The sequence below is a fragment of the Cornus florida genome, unplaced genomic scaffold, assembly GCF_030987335.1.
Source record: "Cornus florida cultivar Cherokee Brave unplaced genomic scaffold, ASM3098733v1 CherokeeBrave_3.0.0_Hap2_Chr04, whole genome shotgun sequence".
Taxonomy (NCBI): Eukaryota; Viridiplantae; Streptophyta; class Magnoliopsida; order Cornales; family Cornaceae; genus Cornus; species Cornus florida.
In genome coordinates, this window is record NW_026775574.1 from 22,222,954 (window position 1) to 22,247,247 (window position 24,294).

At 36.9% G+C, this 24,294-nt stretch overlaps 3 protein-coding genes across 3 annotated transcripts; 1 reads left to right on the forward strand and 2 right to left on the reverse strand.

The window, feature by feature from the left end:
- The first annotated feature begins 1,185 nt into the window (after positions 1 to 1,185).
- On the forward strand, positions 1,186 to 2,878 carry LOC132302976 (probable galacturonosyltransferase-like 9). The gene has a single exon (XM_059799991.1). It carries the CDS (start codon positions 1,580 to 1,582, stop codon positions 2,759 to 2,761), a length of 1,182 nt encoding a protein of 393 aa, XP_059655974.1. The 5' UTR covers positions 1,186 to 1,579; the 3' UTR covers positions 2,762 to 2,878.
- A 3,319-nt stretch (positions 2,879 to 6,197) lies between these two features.
- On the reverse strand, positions 6,198 to 7,148 carry LOC132302204 (germin-like protein subfamily 1 member 1). The gene has a single exon (XM_059799075.1). The coding sequence runs from the start codon at positions 7,092 to 7,094 to the stop codon at positions 6,426 to 6,428; it is 669 nt and encodes a 222-aa protein (XP_059655058.1). The 5' UTR covers positions 7,095 to 7,148; the 3' UTR covers positions 6,198 to 6,425.
- Positions 7,149 to 10,649: 3,501 nt separating this feature from the next.
- On the reverse strand, positions 10,650 to 13,312 carry LOC132302205 (formin-like protein 4). The gene is made up of 2 exons (XM_059799076.1): positions 12,144 to 13,312; positions 10,650 to 12,042 (listed from the first exon to the last, which is right to left on the reverse strand). Exons 1-2 carry the CDS (start codon positions 13,196 to 13,198, stop codon positions 10,719 to 10,721), a joined length of 2,379 nt encoding a protein of 792 aa, XP_059655059.1. The 5' UTR covers positions 13,199 to 13,312; the 3' UTR covers positions 10,650 to 10,718.
- Positions 13,313 to 24,294: the final 10,982 nt, after the last annotated feature.

Consider the following 24,294-nt stretch of genomic DNA (forward strand, 5'->3'; position numbering starts at 1 on the left):
AATTTAATTGCAAAGTGCAACTACTACTCTATGTACATCTACAATTATATGGTACATACTAACATATAATTATATTTTTTTTATTCAAACTTTACATTAACAATTGGAATGACGAACTTTGAGTTCTAAAATAAATGAATTGGAAAAGATATATTCTTTGATTTCGGAGTACGTCGATAATACGGTTGTTTATTGATTAGGGTACTATATAGTAAATATTTTAAAATATTAGATATTTTCTTTGACTGAGAATTATGTAAGTGGAGAGGTGGTGTCATGTGGTGAGGCCCATACTTCCTCTCACATATGTTTGATATGATGTATCATGGTTTATTATTGGAATGAATAAAGAGTAATGATAGAAAATTTGACAATTGAACAAATTTAAAATAATTATTAGGCGTGAGTTCCACTAGCGAGTCACCATAATAACTACATCAGTGGTGAGACTTAGGCCTGCCTCACTAACAGATCCATTCGTGAATTCTAATAGCCGAGTCACTGTAATAAGGAAGCATTAATGATGGGACTCATGGCTCACTCACAAGAGTAAGGAGAATACATTTGGTGTGCCCCGTGCCTCATACATCGGCCTATCAGAACCGTCCGTTTCCGTATATGTTGTGCACGGGCGACTCTAATGTGCATGTGCCTGATGTACGATGCACATAGCACACCGAATACTTCTTCAAAATAGATCCATTCGGGTTTGTCTACAGTCTCCAAATCATTTTCCGCTAATAAAACTAAAAATGGAATTAATCTGACCGAATTACAAATTCCAAAAAACTGTGCTGATTTCATGGTATTTAAAATTTACTTTAACTAAAATTGGCAAGTTACGGAGTATTCAATTTGATTTACATTTTAATTCTTAAATTCCAATTTACTCGAAACATACAACTAAGATTTTAATTTAAATTAAATTTGATTTACATTTTAATTCTTAAATTCCAATTTACTCGAAACATACAACTGAGATTTTAATTTAAATCCAATCATTTTTACTTTTTCCAATATATATATTTTTAGTTAAATACTTTTTCCAATAATTGGTCTCAAGCAAGTGTAAAAAATTCAACTCACAACCCTCCACACGCGATTCCAAGGCGCGTGTAATAAAAACCACAGCGCACAGTATACTCTCTCTTTCTATGCTTGCAGTTTGCCTCTCTGTATAAAACCGCCCCTGCCTTCCACCATAACTCACTGAAGAGAGAGAAAGTAAGAGGAGGAGGAGAGGGAGAATATAAAATCTTACTTAACTCACACATATTCTTACTCACTTTCTCTCTCTATATCTCTTATATTTCTCACTCTCTGTTATATAACGGAAAACCGTGTTTGGTTTGAAGGAAAATAGCAACACGGTGTTTACATTTATATACATATGTATTGACATTTCTACGTACTTAATAGTCCCTTAAACCCTTTCTCTCTCTAGAACTATCCATTTCTCTTTCCTTCTTTCCTTTTCAATACAATGCAATAACAACATCAATATATAAGTTCACATCTCAAGACCAGAGCAATTGTTTTCAAGAACCCAAAACCTCACCGTCTGAATCAGACGGTCACAATGCTTTTTCATTTTCGTTCTCGCTTTCGATCAATCTCTGCCCTTCTTTTCCTCTACTGTGTATGTTTATGGCCGTTGATGTGTCTTGGAATTCGCACCTTCCCCAACTCCGGCGAGGGGGCGGAATCGGTGTTTCGCAGACTGTCCCGGTTCGCCGAGGCGCCGGAGTACCGTAACGGCGTGGGCTGCCCCGTGTCGTCCAACACCGAATCGGTGTCGTCGTGTGACCCGTCGCTGGTTCACGTCGCGATGACTCTTGACTCCGAGTACCTCCGGGGGTCCGTGGCGGCGGTCCACTCCGTCCTCCGCCACGCGTCCTGCCCGGAGAACGTGTTCTTCCACTTCATCGCCGCCGAGTTCGACGCGGTGAGTCCCCGAATCCTGACCCGGCTCGTCCGATCCACGTTCCCGTCGCTCAACTTCAAGGTCTACATCTTCCGGGAAGACACCGTCATCAACCTCATCTCGTCGTCGATCCGCCAAGCCCTGGAAAACCCGCTCAACTACGCCCGGAACTACCTCGGCGACATTCTTGACCACTGTGTCAACCGAGTCATCTACCTCGACTCGGACGTCATCCTCGTCGACGACATACACCGGCTCTGGAACATCACGCTGACCGGGTCACGGGTCATCGGAGCACCCGAGTACTGCAACGCCAACTTCACAAAGTACTTCACGGACTCGTTCTGGTCCGACCCGGTGCTCTGCCGGGTATTCGGGTGGAGGAACCCGTGTTATTTCAACACGGGCGTGATGGTAATGGATCTGGGGAAATGGAGGGAAGGGAATTACCGGAGGAAAATCGAGAACTGGATGGAATTGCAGAGGAAAAGGAGGATCTATGAATTGGGTTCATTGCCTCCGTTTTTGCTGGTGTTTGGTGGCAACATCGAGGCCGTTGATCACAGATGGAATCAACATGGGCTTGGTGGGGACAATGTGAAGGGGAGCTGTAGGTCTCTGCATCCGGGTCCAGTGAGCTTGCTTCACTGGAGTGGGAAGGGGAAGCCTTGGGTTAGGCTTGATCAGAATAAACCGTGTCCGTTGGATTATCTCTGGGGACCGTATGATCTATACAAGCACAATCACCACAGTAGATTCAAGCAGCAGCATCATCATCAGCCGTTGGGTTTGTCGACTGATTCGAATATGATTGGGTATTCCAATTATTTCATTTGATGATTTTTTTTTTTTTAATTATTATTTTTTAATTTTTACATGGTGATTCAAGATTCTTTGATAGCTGTGTACAGAATTTACAGATTGATTGGTGGGGGTTAATTCTTTTTACCTGAATTAGATGTATTTTTTTGATTTTATTGGGTTTTTTTTTTTTTTTTTTTAATGTCAATTATTGGAGTTTCTCTTGATAGGAACAATTTTGGTTGATCCGTTTGTAACTTTGCAGATATAACAAATGTTCTTTGGACAAATGTTTTCTTTTTACATTATTTTTAGTAGTTTGGACAATGACTAATGAGATAACGTGCCGAGGACACAGTCTAGGATGCTATTCATCCTTATTTTAAATTTCAATTAAAACGCATGTTTAACATTTTTTTCTTAGCAAATTAGGCTGGGGACTCCAATACGGGCAGAGGTCTCGAATTCTCTTTTAACAATGAATGATTAAAATTCGAGTGTAAAATGATTTGTATATCATTTGGTGTGTCAAAAAAAGTTTCAAGATTTGAAACGATACGATTTTAGTTGACCACTAACTAACACACAAACAAATATACGTGTGTCAGCTATTTACATCATTTCTCTCAAATGAGTGCTTTGTTTTGCACTAAAAACTCTCAAATAACACTTTTATGTTTTGATGCCCTAAAAAGGGTTTCGAAATTTAGAATAATATAATTTTAGTCAATCACTAGTTAATACACAAGCAAATGTGTGTTAGCTAGTGACATCATTGATATGATTTTAATCGATTACTAAATAACATATAAGGAAATTCATAGAGATATGGTTTTTAGTCCGTCACTAACTAACACAAGCAAATACGTGTGTTAGCTAGGGACTTCGTTTCTCCCCTATGACACGGTCTTGTTTGGTAGTTTGTTGAGTGCACCAAATGGTTGACAAATCCTCTTGTCGTTGCTTTTTTTGAGTGCTGCACCAAATGGTATAAAAATCGTCTTTGCATATATAATCGGTTTGTAACTTTGAATATATAACAAATGTTCTTTGGACAAATGTTTTCTTTTTACATTATTTTTAGTAGAATGTTCTTTGGACAAATGTTTTCTTGTTACATTATTTTTAGTAGTTTGGATAATGACTAATTAGATACTGTGTCGAGGACACACTTTAGGTGTCTTTATGAAGGATGCTATTCATCCTTATTGAGTGTTACCAACTACGTATTTTAAATTTCAATTAAAATGCATGTTTAACATTTTTTCTTGGCAAATGAGGGTGGGGGACTATAATACGGGTAATCGTCTCGAATCATCTTTTAACAGTGAACAGTTAAAAATTCAGATCATAATAAAATTGTCTCGAATCCTTTTTAAACAGTGAACAGTTAAAATTCGATTGTTTGATTGATATTATAATAAAATGATTTATATATCATTCGGTGCATCCAAATGCACCAAAAAAGGTTTCGAGATTCGAAACAATATGATTTTAGTCAATCACTAACTAACACATTAGCAAATACACGTGTCAACTAATTACATCATTTCTCTCAAACGAGTTCTTTGTTTTTAATGACGCCGCTATGTTTTGATGCACTAAAAATGGCTGACATAGTTTTAGTCAATCAATAGCTAACACACAAGCAAATATGTGTGTTAGCTAGTGACATCATTTCTTTCAAAGGACATCGTTTTGGAATTTGGAGCAATATGTCAAAATGTCGAAAACTGTTTTGAAATTCGGAACAATATAGTTTTAATCAATCACCATGTAACATACAAATAAATACGTGTTTGCTAGTTACATCATTTCTTCCTAATAACATGTTTAAGGGTTTCGAAATTCATAACGAAATGGTTTTAATCGGTCCCTAACTAACACACAAGCAAATACGTGTGTTAGCTAGTGACATCATTTCTCCCCCTATGACATGGTCCTGTTTGGTTGCTTGTTGAGTGCACCAAATGGTAGACAAATCCTCTTTTCGTTGCTTTTTTGAGTGCTGCACCAAACGGTATAAAAATCCTCTTTGCAAACATGTATCGAATATTCTCAGATATTTTTCATTGGCGGCCCAACTAAATACTAGGTAATTAAGGGAACAAATAATAATTTGGTGTTATTAACACAAATGTTTTGAATTATAGGTGACAATGATTGACAAGTAAATAATAATATAATAAATTATTGAAAAAAGGAAGAGTAATTTGAAATGGTCCAGCTCACGGAATTTTCTTGTTGCTTCGCCCCAAAGCTATATGTATTCAACATCGTTGAAGCTTCTATTCTATGCCTTGTTGAACTTTTCCTTTATGCCCACGTAGTGCTCGTGGAAGCTTCAGGAGTTTTCTACTGTTTTTGCCTCTACTTCAGATATTATGGGTTCCCATTTGGTTGGCCGCCAAACCAATAGTATAAACCTTTGGGAGGTGAGAAAATGAAACACGTTCAATGTTTATTAGTTTGATCATCTACAAAATTTGTCATTTGTATTTAACGATATTTTTTAAACAAATTTTATAAAACGATAATTTTGTTCTAAGTCACACAATCTTTCTTTACAGGTGTCGCTCTCACGCTTCATTTACTCTTACTCAAATTCACTGTTTATGACTAAATTCCGTTACTCTTACGCTCATGCTCTCGACATCAAGATACAATGCCACGAAGAACCATACAAATAATATGTATATTGTAAGGAGTTTTGTGATTCAATAATGCTGCAGATATGTATATATATATTTTTTCCAATTTGGGATCTCTAACAAACAGCTAACACACACACACTCTGTTTTCTTATAGATTCAAAATTGAATAACTTAATTTTCAACCTAGTAGCAATTATTTCCTTTTCCCCTATATTATATTATTAATTAATACATACGATTACATGATTGAATTTGGTCAAATATGATATGATCACATGCCTTTAAAAAGTTTATTTTTGTTGTATAAAAAAAGTTTAAACTAAGGCGACAATCAGGGAATCAGATTCGGAGGAGATGATTGGGTTTCCAAAGACTTGCCTTATTGGCAATGTCAAACGGTTGCCCAACTTCACAACTCATTGGATTCATTTTTCTTCAACATTCAGAACATTCATCTCCCTTTATTTTATTACTGTTTGGATCTCAAGAAAATCTTAAGAAATACAACCGACAGTAGTCCAGCAATACTAAATCCTAAAAGAGAGATTAGAGATTCGAGCCGAGGTATGAGTGTGAAACCAACTAAAAAACAAAAATTGATTTATGTTTCTCTCTTTCCTTTTTTAGCCCCCATGTTGCCACACCGAATCGACATAGACGTAAAAAAGAGGATCCTAATATCCTATCAACTTGTTTCGACCTAGGAGCATTTTTTTTTATAAGGTAAGAACAATTAGAAATTAGATGCAGAGAATCAAGAACAGTTTGAAGACACTAATCGACTGGGCTATCGAGACACATGCATTTATGGTCCATAATTCCAAAATTATTTGAACATTGACAAGACAAACATCAATTTTCCAAATCCAAGAATAAACAATGAAGACTGCACCAGCACAACCGTGAAATTTGTGGGCCCCACAAGATTTACAGTCGGGACTGCGCTTAGGGCAACTCATAAATAATATACATTAAACTGAAAAAAAAATAGTAAAAAAAAATAGTAAATATAACCATTTGGTTTCGAATCATATTATTTTTTCCGGTCACCCTCCGAGGTTCCTCCGAATTCTCGCAACATCTTGACCGCTTATTTGAAATGCCTTCATCAGAACATCATCGGGCAATGCGGGTTTCGATGCGAATGTTGAGATGGATGTGAATTGAGAACCGGGGTTTTGGCTACTGAACCCAGACACTAATAGTGCTGGGTTTTTGGGGTCAAAATTAAAGAGAAAATGGACCAAAGCTTTTGGGAACACAAATGAATCACCAGGCCTTAGCTGTTGTGTAAATAGCCTGTTAGAGGTATCAACAAAGCCCGCAAGAAGTGTAGTACCCTTGAGCATAGTGGTCACCTCCGAGGCCCGTGGATGCGAGTGCGGCGGCACGAGCCCATTAGCCGCTATATCGATCCGAGACATGGCTAAGCCCAGTGTGTTGAGCCCAGGGAGATTTTGGGTGTTTGTGAAAGTGGAATTGTAGCCGAACGGGTTGGCCCGGGTGTTACCGGGCTTGGACAATGCAGAAGTGGCAAAATGGTTAGAGACTGCTAGGGTTGGGTTGATGCATGGTACACCATTCATGAAGAAAGTTTGAGGGGTTTTGGTATCTGCAATGCAGTAGTCTTGGAGTGGGTCCGGGTCGGGTTTGACAACACCCGATAGAAGAACTAGGCTGAGGAAGAACTGGAGCAGGAAAGGACTGGTTTTCATTCTTCCCTAATGGTGAAATTAACAAGGAATTTGGGTTTGGAGATCTGAATTTGGAAAAACTAGTAGAAGAACTTATATATATATATAGAGTACATGTTGTATTATAAAAAAATATATGTCCATATTGGGGTGGGGTTAGAGTAGCTTAAGAGCATAACAGAATAAAGAAACAAGGCAAGCTATAGGCATTAAAAAGGGGTTTGGTAAAGACCAAAAAGTCAAAATATGAAGAAAAGTGTGATCAAGTAACAAGAAAATTACATAATCTGATGACGTGTAAAAATCAGATTGGTTGGTTTTTAAGAATGCTCTGTGATCTGATCTTGAAGTAATCTTTGGTGGATCAATCTTAGCATATGACAGTCATTTCCCATCTTGAGAAATGACAACCAATAAAAATTGATTTGGACATGATCAACATGGTGCGTTACTAGTATTACAACAACATCGACCATTTTTTTAATTATTTGGAACTGATTACACGTACTGTTCTATTTAAGGAAATAGCCTCGACTCTGTTTAAGAACATAGCCTCGGTCAATATTTGTACATGAGTTTTAAATTCAAATGAACAATACATGGTGTAATAATAAAACTTCAAATGAATAAGTGTAATGTCATCTGTTGAATTATTTAAAGTATGACACTAATCACTTCGTATAAAATAAAATCAAAAGTTAAGTATGACTATCATACATTAATCACTTCGTATAAAATAATATCAAAAGTTAAGTTTGACCATCGTATCTGCGACCGCGAGAAATGCATGCACCTCTTCTTTGAATTAGGATAATTTTGGCTTATGCAGTTTTTATTTATCTTCCTATTATATGATTATTTTTGGTCTTTTAGTGTGGTTCATGAATTGATTGAATGTCAATGTTTGTTACAGGCAATGATGTGTATAATTGAACCTTTGGTACAATGAGAAATAATCAGTAAATGAATCAGTGGTAGAAGCACTAAATTTTGAAAATTTTGGCCTATTGTCAGTTAAAAATGATCATTAAAGCCTAACCTAATAATCCAACCACATTTCTAGGGCATTGATTCTCGTTGGATTGGATGGATGAAGAGATATACTAGGAATTAAGGCCACAAGTTGGAGTACTATAAAAGACATCAATTCAAGGCTGGCAAAACTAAAAATGCTAAATGTTCTTATGTCCCATTGTCACTTTCTAACACTGAGTTAACATGATACATATATCATATATGTATAATTATTTGTACCAGGACAGTAAAGTAAGACTCGGTATATTTGCACAGGCTACTTGTTTAATAATAATATAAAAAAAAAGAAAATTAAATATGATTAAAATTGTAACATTTTCATACAAATTATCATGGTTTGGAATTATCTTTTTTGTTTTGACTTATGATTGATTTCCAGTTCACAATTGCAATTATTGAGAGATTTGTATTATCTTAATCTCTAATTTCTTTCTGACAAGAAAATCAAGACTCTTTTATATTAAAATTCGGAAAAGATTGATTTACATTATGATTATCCCTTCCAAAGAAAGAGAGCTTCTCTTTTGACACATTTAAGTGGAATTTATTTGGACCTCATTTAAGTGCATTCAAGAGAACCCTGTACAACTCGATCTTTCAACGCTCTTAAATTAATTATGTTCGAACGATGTATCGTCACGTGGAAACTTCTAATACTGAACTACCATAGAACCATTTCACCAACATTGAGGAGTCATCATCATTTTTTCTAATAGTGGTTGGAAACAGTGGGAAAAAAGCTTTTATATATCCTTCACTCTTTTGGTTCTTGTGCTTTCTTTAAAAAACTAATGGTGTTATTATAATTGCAAAGAACAATTAGCTTTAAACATAGAACTCAACTACCACTAGTGTTATTCAAGTCATTGGTGTTGGTGGTGATTGGAGTGGAGAGATAATTGATGTCTTGCTCAAGGATGAGCCTATTGTCCATAGTTAGTGGGCATCAGTCCAATTAAGTAGGTCACCATAAAGATGATGGTCTGTCATGAAAATTCTATGCTTGTTAGGTAATGGAGATTAGAGTCCTCTTGTCCATTTTGGAATTTGCATTTCATAACTTCTGAAAGAATTCAACTTGAAGCATGGAGGAATGTATGAAATTAATTATCCGCACGACATAAGCAACTTTTCGAAAAGTAATGTTATTCATGTTGAAGAGTTTGAACAAAATGGAGAGTCGAAGGCTCCCCATTCAATAGATATCCAACTGAACCCCACATCATTCCTAGTTGACTGTGTCTAATGTATGGAGGTTAGAGTCCTCTTGTCCATTTTGGAATTTGCATTTCATAACTTCTGAAAGAATTTAACTTGATGTATGGAGGAATATATGAAATTAATTATTCGCGTGATGTAAGCAACTTTCTGAAAAGTAATGCAATTCACACTAAAAAGTTTGAACCAAATAAAGAGTCGAAGGTTTCTCATTCAATAGATACTCAACTGGACCCCACATCACTCCTAGTTGAGTGTCTCTAATGTATGGAGAGTTCAAACTCTGACTTTAAAATCACTTTCTGAAATAGTGGCTTCTAAGTAACCTTGAATGATAATAAATCTTCAGAATTATACTATCATGTTCCTATTTTGAAAATCTTAGCAACTTTATAGAGTGAGAATTGGGATTTCTATCTTTGGAAAATTATTTGTGCTCTTGTGCTTGTCTTGCAAATATATTATTAATGTTGACAAAATCCTCTTGTCTTGCACAATTATACAAAGAGAAAAAGTTGAGAAATGTCACAATTATAATATCTGTGCATTATATAGACAATAGTCAAACTATATGGAGAGCATGAAATTCCTGTGACCTGCACCTTAATATATTATATTATGTTAGATTTATAGGTTGTGGTTATGGAAGGACCGTTGTTTGGTTCTTCCATTCTTAACTTGGATTAATTATGTGGCATTTGATTAGTTCAAAGATTACAAAAAACCATTTAAACTCTTTTTATAATTCTTGTTTTGTCATTTTCATCTGTTGTATCATTGGACTTGGGATCTTCTTTTTTGTAGTTCTAAATTTTGATATTCTATTTTAGACAATTTAGTGGATAACTGATCTCATCTTCTGAAGGTGACAACTTACAGTAACCACCCTGGATGATACTAAAATTTGGCCTATTAAAAATCATGTGCCACAACATTCATATTTCTGTCTTCTAACAGTTTTTTTTTTTTTTTTTTTTCCTAACTAAATGTTTACAATTCTGTTTTGTGATGCATAAAGATATGTAGAACTTTTTTCCAGCAAAATACATAAAAAAATTTTATGTCACCTGCATGATTCATCTACAATCCATAGTCCATTACATATATGTATATTTTACCTTTGTCAATATTGAGAAATTCTCTAGCAAACTAAGATGTCACTAGTTGAATTGGCAACAGTTCACAAGCTCTTCCCACTTTTGTTCTTGATCACATTTCTCTTTGATTGCTGCATGTTTAGAGCTTGAATAAATCATAAATTCATATAAGAATACATACTAACATTTTGAAAAAGAATCAAGACATATAATCAAGTTATGTTTGTATACCTCAGAGTTCACAATTCTCTCATTTTCATCTATGTACAGTACTTTACCGGTAAATGAGGCCTATTCAGGAATCCCCATCTGAACCACTATAGCTGCTCTTCGACTTATCTGACATGAAATTAGCCGGCAATTTAGGGAACTTTACTGAGATCCTGGATGCTGATGACTCCGGTGATGATGATCCGAGACCTCCTGTTCTTGTCCTCCTCTTTTGCAGATTACGAGTAATATCAATGCAGACCTGATCAACCATTCCTAAGAAATCTTTAACTATAACAAATAATTGGAGTGTGTTTGCCCCTTTATCATTTGCAGCTCCTGCTTGATAATACTCAGTTGTTCTCTTTACAAGCTCCATCACCTTGATTTGCTCTTCTTTCACTACCATTAGTTCGTCTTCAGTAGCTTCAAGAAAAACTTTCATCTCTCTCACAAATCCTCCTCCATTGGTCTCACACTGTGCCACAAGCTGCCTAATTTCATTGACACGAGCTGTGAGAGCCGTGCACGCCTTTGCAAAGGCCTCATAGTCTATAGCGGCTGCTTTCTTTACATTAGAAAACTCGGAACTAAGACCTCCAACAACCGGTAATCCAAGCAATGTGTATTCCTTCTCTCTTTCGTCGTTTGACATTGGGTTGTCTAAGTTTGGGGCACTAGTGTTGCTGCTTCTGCTGTTATTCCTATTCAAGCTGCGGTTTTTATTGAGCACACAACGCTTTCCCTCAGACCGGACTACTTCTTCCACCACAAATCGAAGCAGAGTGGTTTTCCCATCAGTGCTTTTAACATCGGAGAGTTTTCTAAGAGCAGTGAGGTTGAAAGCTTGTGCATTGCCTCGTGAAGTTCCTGCATTCATCCGATTGCCAGCCTTGAGGATGGCCTCTAAGAGTTTCAAGAAGAGTCCGCGAGTCTTGAGCTCCTTGCAGCCCAATTCAAGTGTTTGTATAGATTCTTTGAGGTGGAGAATCTCCGAGTCATAATTTGATCTGAAAAACATGGCGTTGAAATGAGTAAAAGCTGATGGAATGGCTCTGAGAAGGTGGTAGAGGAAGGATTCAGCATCAGCAAGCCTCGCGGGGTCTCCTTCAAACGCGAGGATTTCAGATTCCTCTTCTTTTGTAGGGGCTATTTTGGTGAGCTTTTCAAGAATGTCCACGCATAGACCTTGGCCTTCCATGAGCGCGTTGATTATGTCTTGGCGAGAAATGGATAGGGACCGGAGCACAATTGCTGTGTTCTGTGACTTTCGAGCATCAAGGATGGAAACTTGAGAGGTTGGACTTGCTCTGCCACTATTTGGACTCAATGAGTTGCTGTCTCTTCGAGGGGATTTTTTGTTGGTGGCAACGTATCCAAAGAGGGCTTCCATAAGATCACCATCAAATCTGAATTGGAAAATCAACAAATTTTGACAAAAACAGTAAATCAAAGAGGTGGTGCTGCAAAAAATTTGAGAAAAAATCCATATCTTGCAGAAGATTATTACCTGAAAGAACCAGCATCAATTTTGTCCCAAACCATTGAATGATTAACATTAGCATTCACCTTATCCCAATGCAAGGGCTTCAGTTTAACCTGACCATTTCCGGATGAAGACTCACCTTGTTTATCATCACCTATGAGAATTGGTGGTGGTTTTGAGGATGATGTCAAACCACCTGCCTTTGGCGGTGGTGGCGGTGGCGGTGCAGGACTTTTCTTTACCAGGATTGGTGGAGGAGGGGGAGGTGGTGGAGGACTTTTTGTTTTTGGAATTGCCAACAGAGGTTTAGGTGCCGGTGGTTCAGGAGGCGGTGAAGGTGGTGAGGAACCCCTTGTAGCTTGATTCGAGTCTTCCAATTCAGGCCAAACTTGATTGTTGGAAGTCGAAGACTTGCCTCTAAGCAAGGGCATTTCTTGTATGGGAGGCTCGGATTTCTTGCTTCGATTGCCTCTACTCATCATCCTTTTGACTTCTTTACCTTCATTTTTGGTCCCCTTGAAGGCCTCTTTATTGAAACTGTTCTTGTTGTTAGCACCTTCAAGTTTTCTCCAATAAATCACATCCAAACCATCCTCATCCACAATCATCCCCTTGAGATTTCCATTGAATCGCGTGAATTCATCGCGAGCCACCACTGCTGCAGGCTCAACCCCATGGGAACTAGTATTAGTGCCACCAACTTTCTTCCTCCTATGCCGCGCGTAGCTCAGGAGCAAGAAGAAAAATAGGCCGGATATGACTATAGTGCTTGCCGCGGTTGCTACTACTGCTATAATAACAGCCTTCTTTGTTGATGACTTTGAAGGTGTTTGTTGCGGTGGTGGTGGCAGGAGAGTCAGTTGTGGCGGCGGCGGTGGATTTATTGGCAGCGAGGAAGAGGGGATGGACTGATTGTTAGGAGAATTTGGCGTTGAGGGAATAGGTGGAAGCAAAAATGGATAGAAAGTTTCAATGTTTTGGGGAGAATTCGACTGACCGGAAGAGAGAGAACTAATGGTGGAAATGGAGAAAACAAAGAATAGGCCGAGAACTATCCGTTGCCGGAACATTGAAGCCATGAAAGTCTGAACAAATTTGTAGAGAGGTTTGAAACTGAATCAATTGTTCTTTTCTGTATTTTGGGCATACTGTAAGTTTAATGTCTAAGGGGGTGTGCTTTTGGTTTTGGTGTAGTTTGGTTGCTGACACTTTCAAAGGAGAGCAGTTAGTTGTTTATGATTTTAAGCCTTCCCGGGCGTTTTGTTTGAAATGACTAATATACCCTCATCTTAGTATTAAATTTTAACAGCATATTAGGGGCAATTTGGTACCTTAATTGATTAATAAATTGAGCTGGGCAGCAGAAGCTAGATGGCTTTACCCTTTCCAACTCGAAACTCTATCACCATAGACAAAAAGGTTGAATTGGTAGATCTTCAATAATAATTTTTTATGTTGTATTAGTGAATATGGTAATGATATCTATATTTTATAATTATAATATATACTATTAATTCGAGATTAACAGGGGCTTTGAGTTGTCACCCATAAGATACAGAAGTCGGACAGAAGACTTTTATCAAATTCAGTTATAAAGCCACTAGCAGTGAAAGTTTCACATGTAATTTTCTCTAAGAAGTTATATATATATATATGTATTTTGCCGGGACAAATAACTCATCTTCAATTTGTTCACGCAAGGACTCGAATTCTCTAAAAAGTACAACAGAATTATGAATTACATTCAATTTCGCTAAAGGTCATTGAATCAAGTCTCTATCAAGTTTCACCTTTCAAAATCTTTTTATGAACCAACGCATTGGAGACACATTTATTCAGGAATCAATTTAGCTCATACCCATGGTTTACAGTTGCGGTATCAATCGCGATATAACGGAATCGGACGAATATCAGTGTAAACCGATCGAATCGGCCCGTTCTTGGATAAAATTATCGAACTTTTAAAAAAGGATTACGAACCGCCGACACCTTGCGTATAAGTCGCGACCTATATATATATATATATATATATATATATATATATATATTGCGTATAATATTTGAAGGAAAGAGGGCAGCTTATGTTCTTTGTTACAGAAGTTGAATTTGAAAAATAAATTGGAAAAATGGTGTTAATGATGGTTTGTTGATAATCATTTTTAGTGTCATTTCCCTACCGCGTCAAAAACAAGGGGCATAATGTTGACGACAGAGGAAGGTGGGTGACCTAAATATATTATATCAAGAATTGCAAGTTAGTGAGTGCACTAACTTCATTGACAGAGTCAATTTGACGCATAAAATGAAGTGGTTTGAAAGAGACAACTACTATTTTATTCACCCATTTTGGGCTTGCAATGTCGTGGTTTTGTTTGGAAAAAAGGTGTGACTTCTTTTTCACAAAAGTCTAAATATAAACAATTCCAAAAGTTGCAGTTTGGCTACAAAACAACTACAATTTCTTTTTTCTTCTAGGTTCATTAGATCTGAATTTTAGAAATTATTAAATATTTGAGTCTTCTTGAACCTTTTTCATTTACCAACTACATGTTTGTCAATGGCTTCTATTTCGTATTTTTTGTTTGTCAATATATTGTCGCGAAGTGCTTCCGAAAAAGAAGTCAAAATTATCAGCAAAAAATTGATACTTCTGGTTGCTTCTAGTCAGGGGCGAAGTCAGGATTATATCTGAGGGGGGCATAATGTATTTGATAGAAAAAAAAAAAAAAAAAAAAAAAAAAAAAAAAAAAAAAAACTAACATGACACATATAATTTTTTTCATATCAAAAGGCAAACAATAAAAACAAAAAATTATAAGAAAATCACAAAATTTTTAAGGAGCAGTTTAATATTCTGGATCTAATTCATGAGATAGATTCATATGAAGTTGTGAACAGAACATAACTAAATTGAAATTACAAAAATAGATGATAGATTCATTTGAGCAAAATAAAATTGGGGTGTTTCCATATTCTATATAAAAAAATTTGAGCGTGTTTTACCTGCAAATTTAGAGAGAAAAAACTTGAGAAAAACTTGCAAATTGAGGGGTGAATCGATGATAGATTGATAGCAAAATAGAAGATTCATTCTGATTTCTATCTCTATCTTTCGATTCTCACCTTCCAATTTTGATTATGATGTTGAACTATGTAAATAGCAATTGCAGAAAATAAAATTGAAAAATGGAGCAAGGACAAGGGCGGAGAGAGCATGAATATTTTATTCAAAGATTTCACTGTTTTTATTCAGAATTTGATCAGCACACATACCAACTACAAATTATAATTCAGTATTCTTCTCTTCAACACTCAAACAAACCACTAACAATTGTCTTTCATTTTAGACTCTAACCCTATACATGACACACTACTAAATATTATCTTTCCCTTTAGCCCTTGCAAATTCTAGCATATTTTCACTTTAATTTTTCTTTTTAGTTAGTTTTATTATTTTTGAGGGGGGGCATTTTTTAACTTTCAAAACAAAATGCATATAATAATAAGGGGGAAAAAAATTTCAGGACGGGCATGTGCCCCCCTGGGCACATGCTCTGTAACGACCCAAAATGATACTAGTCATAATAAAAAATTCAGCATGACCTCTGCTAAAAAGGGTCCTACCACAACTTGTTGAAATGCATGAAAAAAATGTAATGGCCTCACTTAGCCATAACCAAATCTATCATGTCCCAACGCACAATGCAAATAATATAAAACATTCCCAAAACAACAATATACATATAAAAAGAGTCTCGTTTCTCCAATTCCTTCAAAAAAATATGGAAGCGCCAATCCACTACCTAGTCCCATCTTCCTTTACAAGGAACATACTCTAATTACATCAATTTACAGTCCATGAAATACAGTTGAAATCAAAGTCCATAATTTACAACATTATACAAATTATACTAAAGTTTTACAGAATAGTTAAGAATTACATTTACAAAATATTAAAGTTCTAAAACAAAAATAGCAAAATATAAATCTCCAATCCTGTCTAATCTTGTGGTGAATAGTCATCCGCCACCTCATTTCCGTGTCCTGAAAAATATTAATAATAAAGGGGTGAGCACAATGGCTCAATAGGAGGTGTCTAAGACACACCTCTTATGACCCCGTGAATCCAAACAAGGAATAGGAAAAAGAACCCGGATCATGCCATTTCTAAGAAAAAATATAACTACAACATCAACAACAATAATCCAAGTCATAAACGAACCATACCATGCCATGCAATGTCGCTCCCTATTTTTAAAACCTTTTCCATCATCATTTCCAAACCGTTAGTGTAACCCGTCCTATGACAATTCCATTGTAGCATAAGAGACGGATTGACTAACTGTCCCTTACCCATGGCAACTCTATAGCGTCATTTGGGGCTCAAGTAACTCAACCACGCTAGGAAAATCTCCCCAGTTCCCTCTAGGCCACACTAACGCCGCGGTCCCTAAGCAACTCCTAAGCAGCCAGATTTTTGCAAACCCTTTCAAAAAAAATTCCCCAAAACCTTTTTCATTCCATTTCAAAATAACTTTCCCATTTTCCTTACCCAATGCTTATGCATGAAATGCATCATGCCTTTTCATACCATGCCAATACTCATTTTCATACAATTAATTCAACTTAAGCCACATAGCATGCTTTACAAGTAAATAAAAAAATATATACATACTTTCATTCAACAATAATCCATCATGGTAAGCTTATAAAACATGAATTTTAGTCCATACAAGCATGTTCGATCACAACACATCATTCAATACATAATTAAACATTCCATATACAACATTTAAGCAATTTTTGCAAGAATTTATACAAATTAAATATGCTAGGTAACAATTTATACAAGATAATTCACAAAAGCACAAGAAGATTATGGATTAGAGGCCCTTACCTCACTTAGATGCAAAAACTCCCAAATGGGTCCAAAAATTCGAAATTCCTAGGGTTGGCCAAATGAGGAATTGCTTACATCAATGTGTAGATCTCATCAAGCTCTCCGTTTTGCCGCAAACGCACCCAAAAATTCACAACGGTTGATAATTAATCAAGCTTTGAAAGCTTAAGAAAAGAAAAAGAAAAAAATAGAGGGAAGGAAAGACTGCTGCGGGGAGAAAGAATAAGGGAGAGAAATGTGAGGCCAAAGTTGGCCTCTTGGCCACAAATATAATAGTGGTGGGTCCCACTTTAAAAAATATCTTTTCTTTTTCCTTTTTTTTTTTTTTTTTTTCTACTACCAATACACACACACACACATAATAATTCACAACCACACAAAACACATAAAATACAATAAATGAGGCGCAACTGGACACAAACAAAACTCCCGTATGCAACAATTCCAGTAGGGGGTCCCACACGGGACTTTCCGGTCTGGAAAACTGAAAAATGACGAAATGGCAACCCTTACATTTCAAAGAGTCTTGAAGTAAATGAAATGCCCCAATCAACTTTCGGATACACCCGGCACATTTCACAGTGTCTGGCACGCAAAACGAGAAAAGACGAAAATATTCTCGAAAAATCTAAAAATTCCAGAAAATGAAAAATGGCGAAAATCGGAAACATTACATTCTACCCTCCTTAAAAGATTTTGTCCTTAAAGAAGGAGACCACAGCCACACACTTTCCTAGAACACCTCACCAAACCGCAAAGCTAGGAACTCAACAACCTTATTGCCTTTGACACCAGACGCCAATCGGCAATCATACACTGCTATCAGAAAAACCCAATGCTCACCATCCTATAAAGGTGCTCATCACTCACCACATCATACACAAAACCCGCTGGATTCTACACTCAACTTAAAACCAACATTTGTGCCCTCTACACCGCTACACAAAGCTTCGGAGCCAAAAGAAAAATGGTCACATGACCCCTGAACATGACATTATCCTATCTCAACTCGTCCTTTAAAGGATACACTAGACTCCAACCAAAGAACCCCGTCCATTTTACAATCAAGCTCAAACTCAAATCTACGTGTCCCTGTCAAACCAATATTCGCCATCTAACACACAGCTACACCATCACATATCAGTACAAGCGACCACCAACCGCACCATACAACAATCATTATACTAGACAACTTCAAGAAGATAAAACAACAGATTTCCCAACGATTACATAATCATTAGTCAACAGAACAATAAAACGTACTATCCTGTATCTTGGACACAAATCCTCAAAACGAGATCCTCAATAATTAATTATTGTACCACAAACCCGTTATCGGATACTTAGTCTTACCTAGCACACCTCGTTACCCGAGACAACCACCTGAATCCACACTGTCACACCGACATAACCCCCAGTATCATTCTTTCATTATTCGTGACAATTCGAAACAATCATTGACATTTGACCCGACATTGTGCTAAAGAGGGACTGATTCAGAAGAAATGATGGGCCACGCAATTCTCATTATCGATCTGATCTCAATACAGACGTCGTTCCTGCCCTCAGGTCTAAACCTCAAATGCAATCTCACACAGTCCACAAAATAATCATGAGATCCACTCATTATCAATCTATCACTCTATGCAACCTCAATAACTATACTGTCACATACCAGCCTTAAGAATCCCAATTACTCCTCAATCATACAACTCGTAACAAGCTAAAAATAACACGGTACCAAAAGTCACAATCATCAACCAGTATAAAAGATCTTTAATTTCCCCATAGCACCCATACTAGGTAGACAACTGTAATACCCCCAATTTCAAAAGGATAGTCCTGGTATTTACGTTATTGTTTAAATTGCATTTTTAGTTGCTGAAGTGCTTATGTGTTAATTTAATTGATTTAATGGTAGTTAATTATTTAATTGTTTTTGAATTAATTGAATTTAATTATTTAATTGTTTTAATGTATTTGATTTAATTGTAGTTAGTTATTTAATTATTGTGTGCATTGAATTTAGTTAAGATTTTATTTACTGGACTTATTTAATTAAATTTAATTAGTTTTTAACGTGATAGGGTTGGTTGCACATATAGTATACACAGTTCATAGCCGACATAGTTTTAACCTAGGTTGTTCTATGGGCCGAGTAAATCAGATTATGGTTTAATTGAGCCTAGGATTAGTGTAGCCTATAAATATTCACCTAAGGTGTCTGCCTAGGGTTTTAGAATCATATTACGACATAATAAGACAGAGAACAGTTTGAAGAAATCTGGGAAGCAACAAAGGGAAGAAACAGAGAGTTGGCCGGAGACTTTAGGACGACGTCGGTGTAAGGCAAGTTCTATTCCTAACTTTATCCCTAAGACTTGTGTTCTTTGCATCTCTAATACAATTCCAGGTGTAAATAAATGTTAATATTAAACTGGTTCGCATGTTTGAATTGTTCTAAGCAGTATGTTTGTATGAACTGTTAGTTTCTTGTGTTAATGTTTCTTGCATTCTTCTTATTCTAATTGAAGTTAATTATTGAGGAATGGTTTTAAGACTCTCTGGAACACTAGAACCTAATTTTAAATCAGTAGAAACCTTGACAATGGAGGACGGAAGTGATGGAAACCGCCGGAGATCAAACTGGTGAAGGAAGAAGAGAGAACTGGGCAAACTGAGGTGGAATCGGCTCCCCACAAGGGTGGAGCTGGCTCTAAGGGCTATGGAGGAGGCTCCCCATGTGGGGGAGGCGGCTCTACCTTCTTTTGATGCTAGCTTGGTGTATTTTTGCTTCTGGGTTTAGTTTTTGAACTTTTTGGAGTATTTAGGGACTGTACATGAGAGATTAAATGAGTTCTGTGATCATATTAAGGCTCCAGAGGGTGTGGGAATGGATAATAAACCACTTAGGGTTTATAGGTTAAACAGTACACAATTCTTAACAAAGTTACAAATTGTTAGCGGAATGCGAATGATTTAAATTGCTTAGGTTGTTCTAGCAATTTTCTGTAAATGATTATCAGATTCTAATCATATATTAGTGGTACAAAATAAGCATTGTTAAAATCTATATATTTTTACTATGCTTGTTAAGGGATTATTGATGTTTAGATTTCGGCAGTTATCGAATCAAGTGTTGGACTAGAAATATAAGCGTGATAGTTGGCTAAGGTTTATTATGCTTGCTATGGAGTTAATTGATGTAGACTTTTAATCATGTTCTCTCAATTATATGGATTCTGGGGATAAGTTAATCTCTGCATATATTGTCGTATTGTCAATTGCTGGATTGTTGGTTGGGTAGTGTAAAATCAGCATGTTAAAAGATGTTAATTTAATATGCTCACTTATGGAACAATTGATGTTTAAATTTAATGGACAGATGGTTAACACTAGAAACGGACAGAGCATGCGAGGATCTAGAAAGGAAAGGAGAGTGGCATGTAGGCAACAATATCTCCTACGGCGTTAGCAAATGGAGGAAGAGCAGTAAAGGCTTGGGTTTCAGGATGAGGGTCAATCTCAGGAGGAGCAGGAGGCAGTTCAACAGACTCGGGATCAGAGAGGAGATTCAGAGTATCCTCCTCACATTAATGATCTCATTGCTCGGGCTATAGAAGCTGGGGTAACAGCTGTACTTCGGAATCAGCCTCAGGTACAGTCGGTACCGTTACCAGCACCAATTGTTCAGACTGATACTTGGGAGAAGGCCAGGAGTTTTTTCACAAAGGGGGGCCCACCTGAGTTCACAGGCTCCACCGATGCGAGAGCAGCTCACTAGTGGAAACAGGACATCGAGCGACATCTTCGCTTGGTTCAGTGCACGGAGGTTCAGAAACAGATGCTTGCCACCTTCAAGCTAGTTGGAGATGCACTACAGTGGTGGGAATCAGTTACCACCGTAGAGGAAATGATGGCACTGACTTATGATGAGTTCAGTGCACACTTTGAAGAAAAGTATTTTCCTTATGTAGTTAGGATAGCCATGAAGACTGAGTTTCTCAATCTGCAGCAGGGAAACATAACAGTGGCAGAGTATGAGCAGCAGTTCACGCGCTTATCTCTTTTTGCACCGGAGGAGGTGGATACAAAGGAAAAGAAGCGCAATAGTTTCGTTAAGGGACTGATGTGGTCTATCAAGAGAGCTATCACAGGTAGTCCAGCTTATACTACCTATGCTCAGGTGGTAGACGCCGCTCTACAGTACTATCAGTTGACCGTGGACTTCAGACAGGCCAAGGGTGAGAAGCGGGGTGACAAAAACTCTGTGAATCAGTCAGTTGAGAAAGGAAATGGGAATGGTCACCGACAGAACGATAAGGGCAAATTCCAGGGACAACAGCCTTGGAAGAATCACAAAAGTGGTTTAGATGCTCCCAGGGATGTGGCATCTATTCAGCGATAGCAGAATGGGGGACCACAGGCAGGACAGGGTCAGCCACAGGCTAACCGACAGAGGAGGCCATTTGGTACTTTCTAGAGTAGTTGCTACACTTGTGAAGAGTATGGTCATATTTCTAGGTAGTGTCCTAGAGCAAAACAGGGACAGGGAGAGCATGTGCAGTTGGGGCAGAGGGCGCCAGTGCCTTTACCAGCTCCACAGGTTCCACAGATTCAGGGACAGACATATCCGACACTACTGGCACCGCCGCAGCCTCAGGGACAAGCACCGTAGTAGCTACATTATGGCAGGGTGTACAACCCCATGCCACAGGATATGTAGGCACCTCAGGCTGTTGAGGGTAAGTTTCCTATTCATGGTTTACTTGGACGTGTTTTATTTGATATGGGTGCTACGCACTCATTTGTAGCTAGGTCTTTTGTTGCTTTGTCTGGGATGACGACTCGGGTATGCAGTAGACCTCAGAATATTTCTACACCATTGGGCGATACAACCATTTTACATGAGAGTGATAGGCCTGTGACACTAGACATTGGTAGACTCAGATTTCTAGCCAATCTGTAAGTCCTGGACATGCACACTTATGATGTGATATTTGGGATGGATTGGTTGTCTCACTACCATGCCCAAGTTAATTGTTTTGATAGGTCTATTGTGTTCACCGTACCTGGTCAGGATATGTACATCGTCGCTATGCCGCGTTCTAACGGGGTCATTGTAATACCCCTAGTTTTAAAAGGGATATAATTGAAATTTTATTATTCATTTCATTATTTTTATTATTTATTTTATTATTTTTAGGTGCTTACGTGGCTATATGTTTAGATGGTTTTTCCTGTTGGATGTGTAAGTGAATTAATTGTTTTAACTTGTGTGTGCTTAAGTGTTGAATGCAGTTTATTTTACTTTGACTTTGATGTGTATTTTTATTTTTGTTTTATTTTTATGTTTGAAAGAATGGATTTGGATATAGTAATGGACTACTTGGATAGGGTGTAAAAAGGGTATGGATATTACCCATAGATATTGGTACATATATATATTTGGATATGAGTATATATGTATAGTTAGGGATTTGGTATTTATTAGTATAGTAAATAATTATATTAATAAGAGTAGTTAATTTATTTATATATATATAGTATAAATGAAATTATATATATATATATATATATATATATATATATATATATATATATACATACATATATTTAAGGGCCGACTTTAATATTTGTATTATGCTTTGGGTGTTCTTTTATTAATATTATTATTAGTATTTTCTTATGAGACGTAGGTTTAACAATAGGAGTAGGGTTTGTCTTAAACCTATATATATAGAACCTTATATTATTTGCCAAGGGTTAGAACTCGGTTCGTAGAGCAGTGGAGGCAGAGAGAAGTCTTAGGGAGTTTTGAGAGAAACTGTGAGAGAAGAAGCTGGGGTTTTGGCCAACGAATTAGGCCGATCCAAGGAGGAAGGTTGAGGGCCATTCGAGAGTTAGAACCGGATCAAGGGAGTCCTTGATGGCAGTCATTATCGCAGGAAAAACTTAGGAAGACGGCGACATGGTTTTGTTCCAAAACTGTAAGACAAGTTCCATTCTTTCTCTCTCCCGTTGGCTCGTGTTCTGTGCACCTAGATAGTCTCTAGGGTTTAAGTAATTATTAATTAGAATTTACATGCTTACTATATGTATATTGAAGATCTTTACGTGTTAAAATCAACTCTGTTATAACGCATGCAAGTCTTGTTTCACTTTTCTATTTTAAGCATGTTATGTTATTAGAAATTGTAGTTTCTGTAATTGCCTTTAACCTCTGCAAATAAATCATGGGGATGATACTGGGATTAAATAGAACTCCTAAATTCAGTAGTGAAGAGGAACAGAGGGGGAATGGAACTGTTATTGCAAAATAGTTTCAGTTTTGTTCCTAAAGCATAAATAGTTCGGTTGCAAATTTAGTCTCTGTAATTGTTTCCAATTGTGTTATCAAACCATTGGGATGCTATTTGGTATTAATAAGACCTTAGGATCAGTTTTAGAAACCAACTGAAGAGTAGAAAGTGGCCGGGGTCGAAGCAGATCATCGGAAACGAAGAAGAAAGCGGAACAGTGGGCTTCCCCTTTTTGGAGGCGGCTCCAAACACTTTGAGCCTGCTCCAAAAGTTTTTGGAGCCGGCTCAATGTTGGTTTGAGCCTACTCTATTTTTTTTTAAAGCAGACTCTTTTCATTTTGAAGCGTACTATAAGTTTTCAAAAACTGTTTAGGCTCTTAGGGTTTCTGAACAGTTTTAAAACTTTAATGGGGGTTTCAATAATTAATTTATGATGTAATTAAGGTCTTGGATTGCATAAAATACACTCTTTGTATTAATGGAATTAACAGTGTGCTATTTAACAACTTGCGCGCGGTTAACTGCTGGAAGGAAGTTAAATTGTTTAATTTTAATTTGACGATTTAAGGTGCTATAATATGATTCTAAATTAAATTTTAGATGTATGAGGGAGTCTTTTAATTAACAAATTAGACTTGTAACATAGTCTATGGCTCGATGCTAAAACAATAAAACAGTGTACAAAGATGCAACCTAGTATGCTATTAATGGATAAAAGGAACTAAATTGTTAGAATTAATTTTAGAAATTTCTTGGACAATATTGTGATTTTAAAACCTATTTTGGACGTGTAATAGGGTCACGTATTTGTTAGACCTTATTTGTGCATAGGTTGGATCTTAATTAAGGAACTAGTTAATTAGGTTTCATTAATTAGACGGAGGTTGTTATTTTAATCGTTAAACTGTTCTATCTGTTCCACCAACGATGGATCAGAGCTGTGGATTTTCTGAGTTATATTTTATCATTCTCA

Bases quoted from the DNA above. Each gene is read 5' to 3' on its own strand.
- LOC132302976 (XM_059799991.1), top strand. From the start codon at position 1,580: ATGCTTTTTCATTTTCGTTCTCGCTTTCGATCAATCTCTGCCCTTCTT.
- LOC132302204 (XM_059799075.1), bottom strand. From the start codon at position 7,094: ATGAAAACCAGTCCTTTCCTGCTCCAGTTCTTCCTCAGCCTAGTTCTT.
- LOC132302205 (XM_059799076.1), bottom strand. From the start codon at position 13,198: ATGGCTTCAATGTTCCGGCAACGGATAGTTCTCGGCCTATTCTTTGTT. The intron at 12,043-12,143 runs GTAATAATCTTC...TTTCCAATTCAG, and splicing joins ATTGATGCTGGTTCTTTCAG to ATTTGATGGTGATCTTATGG.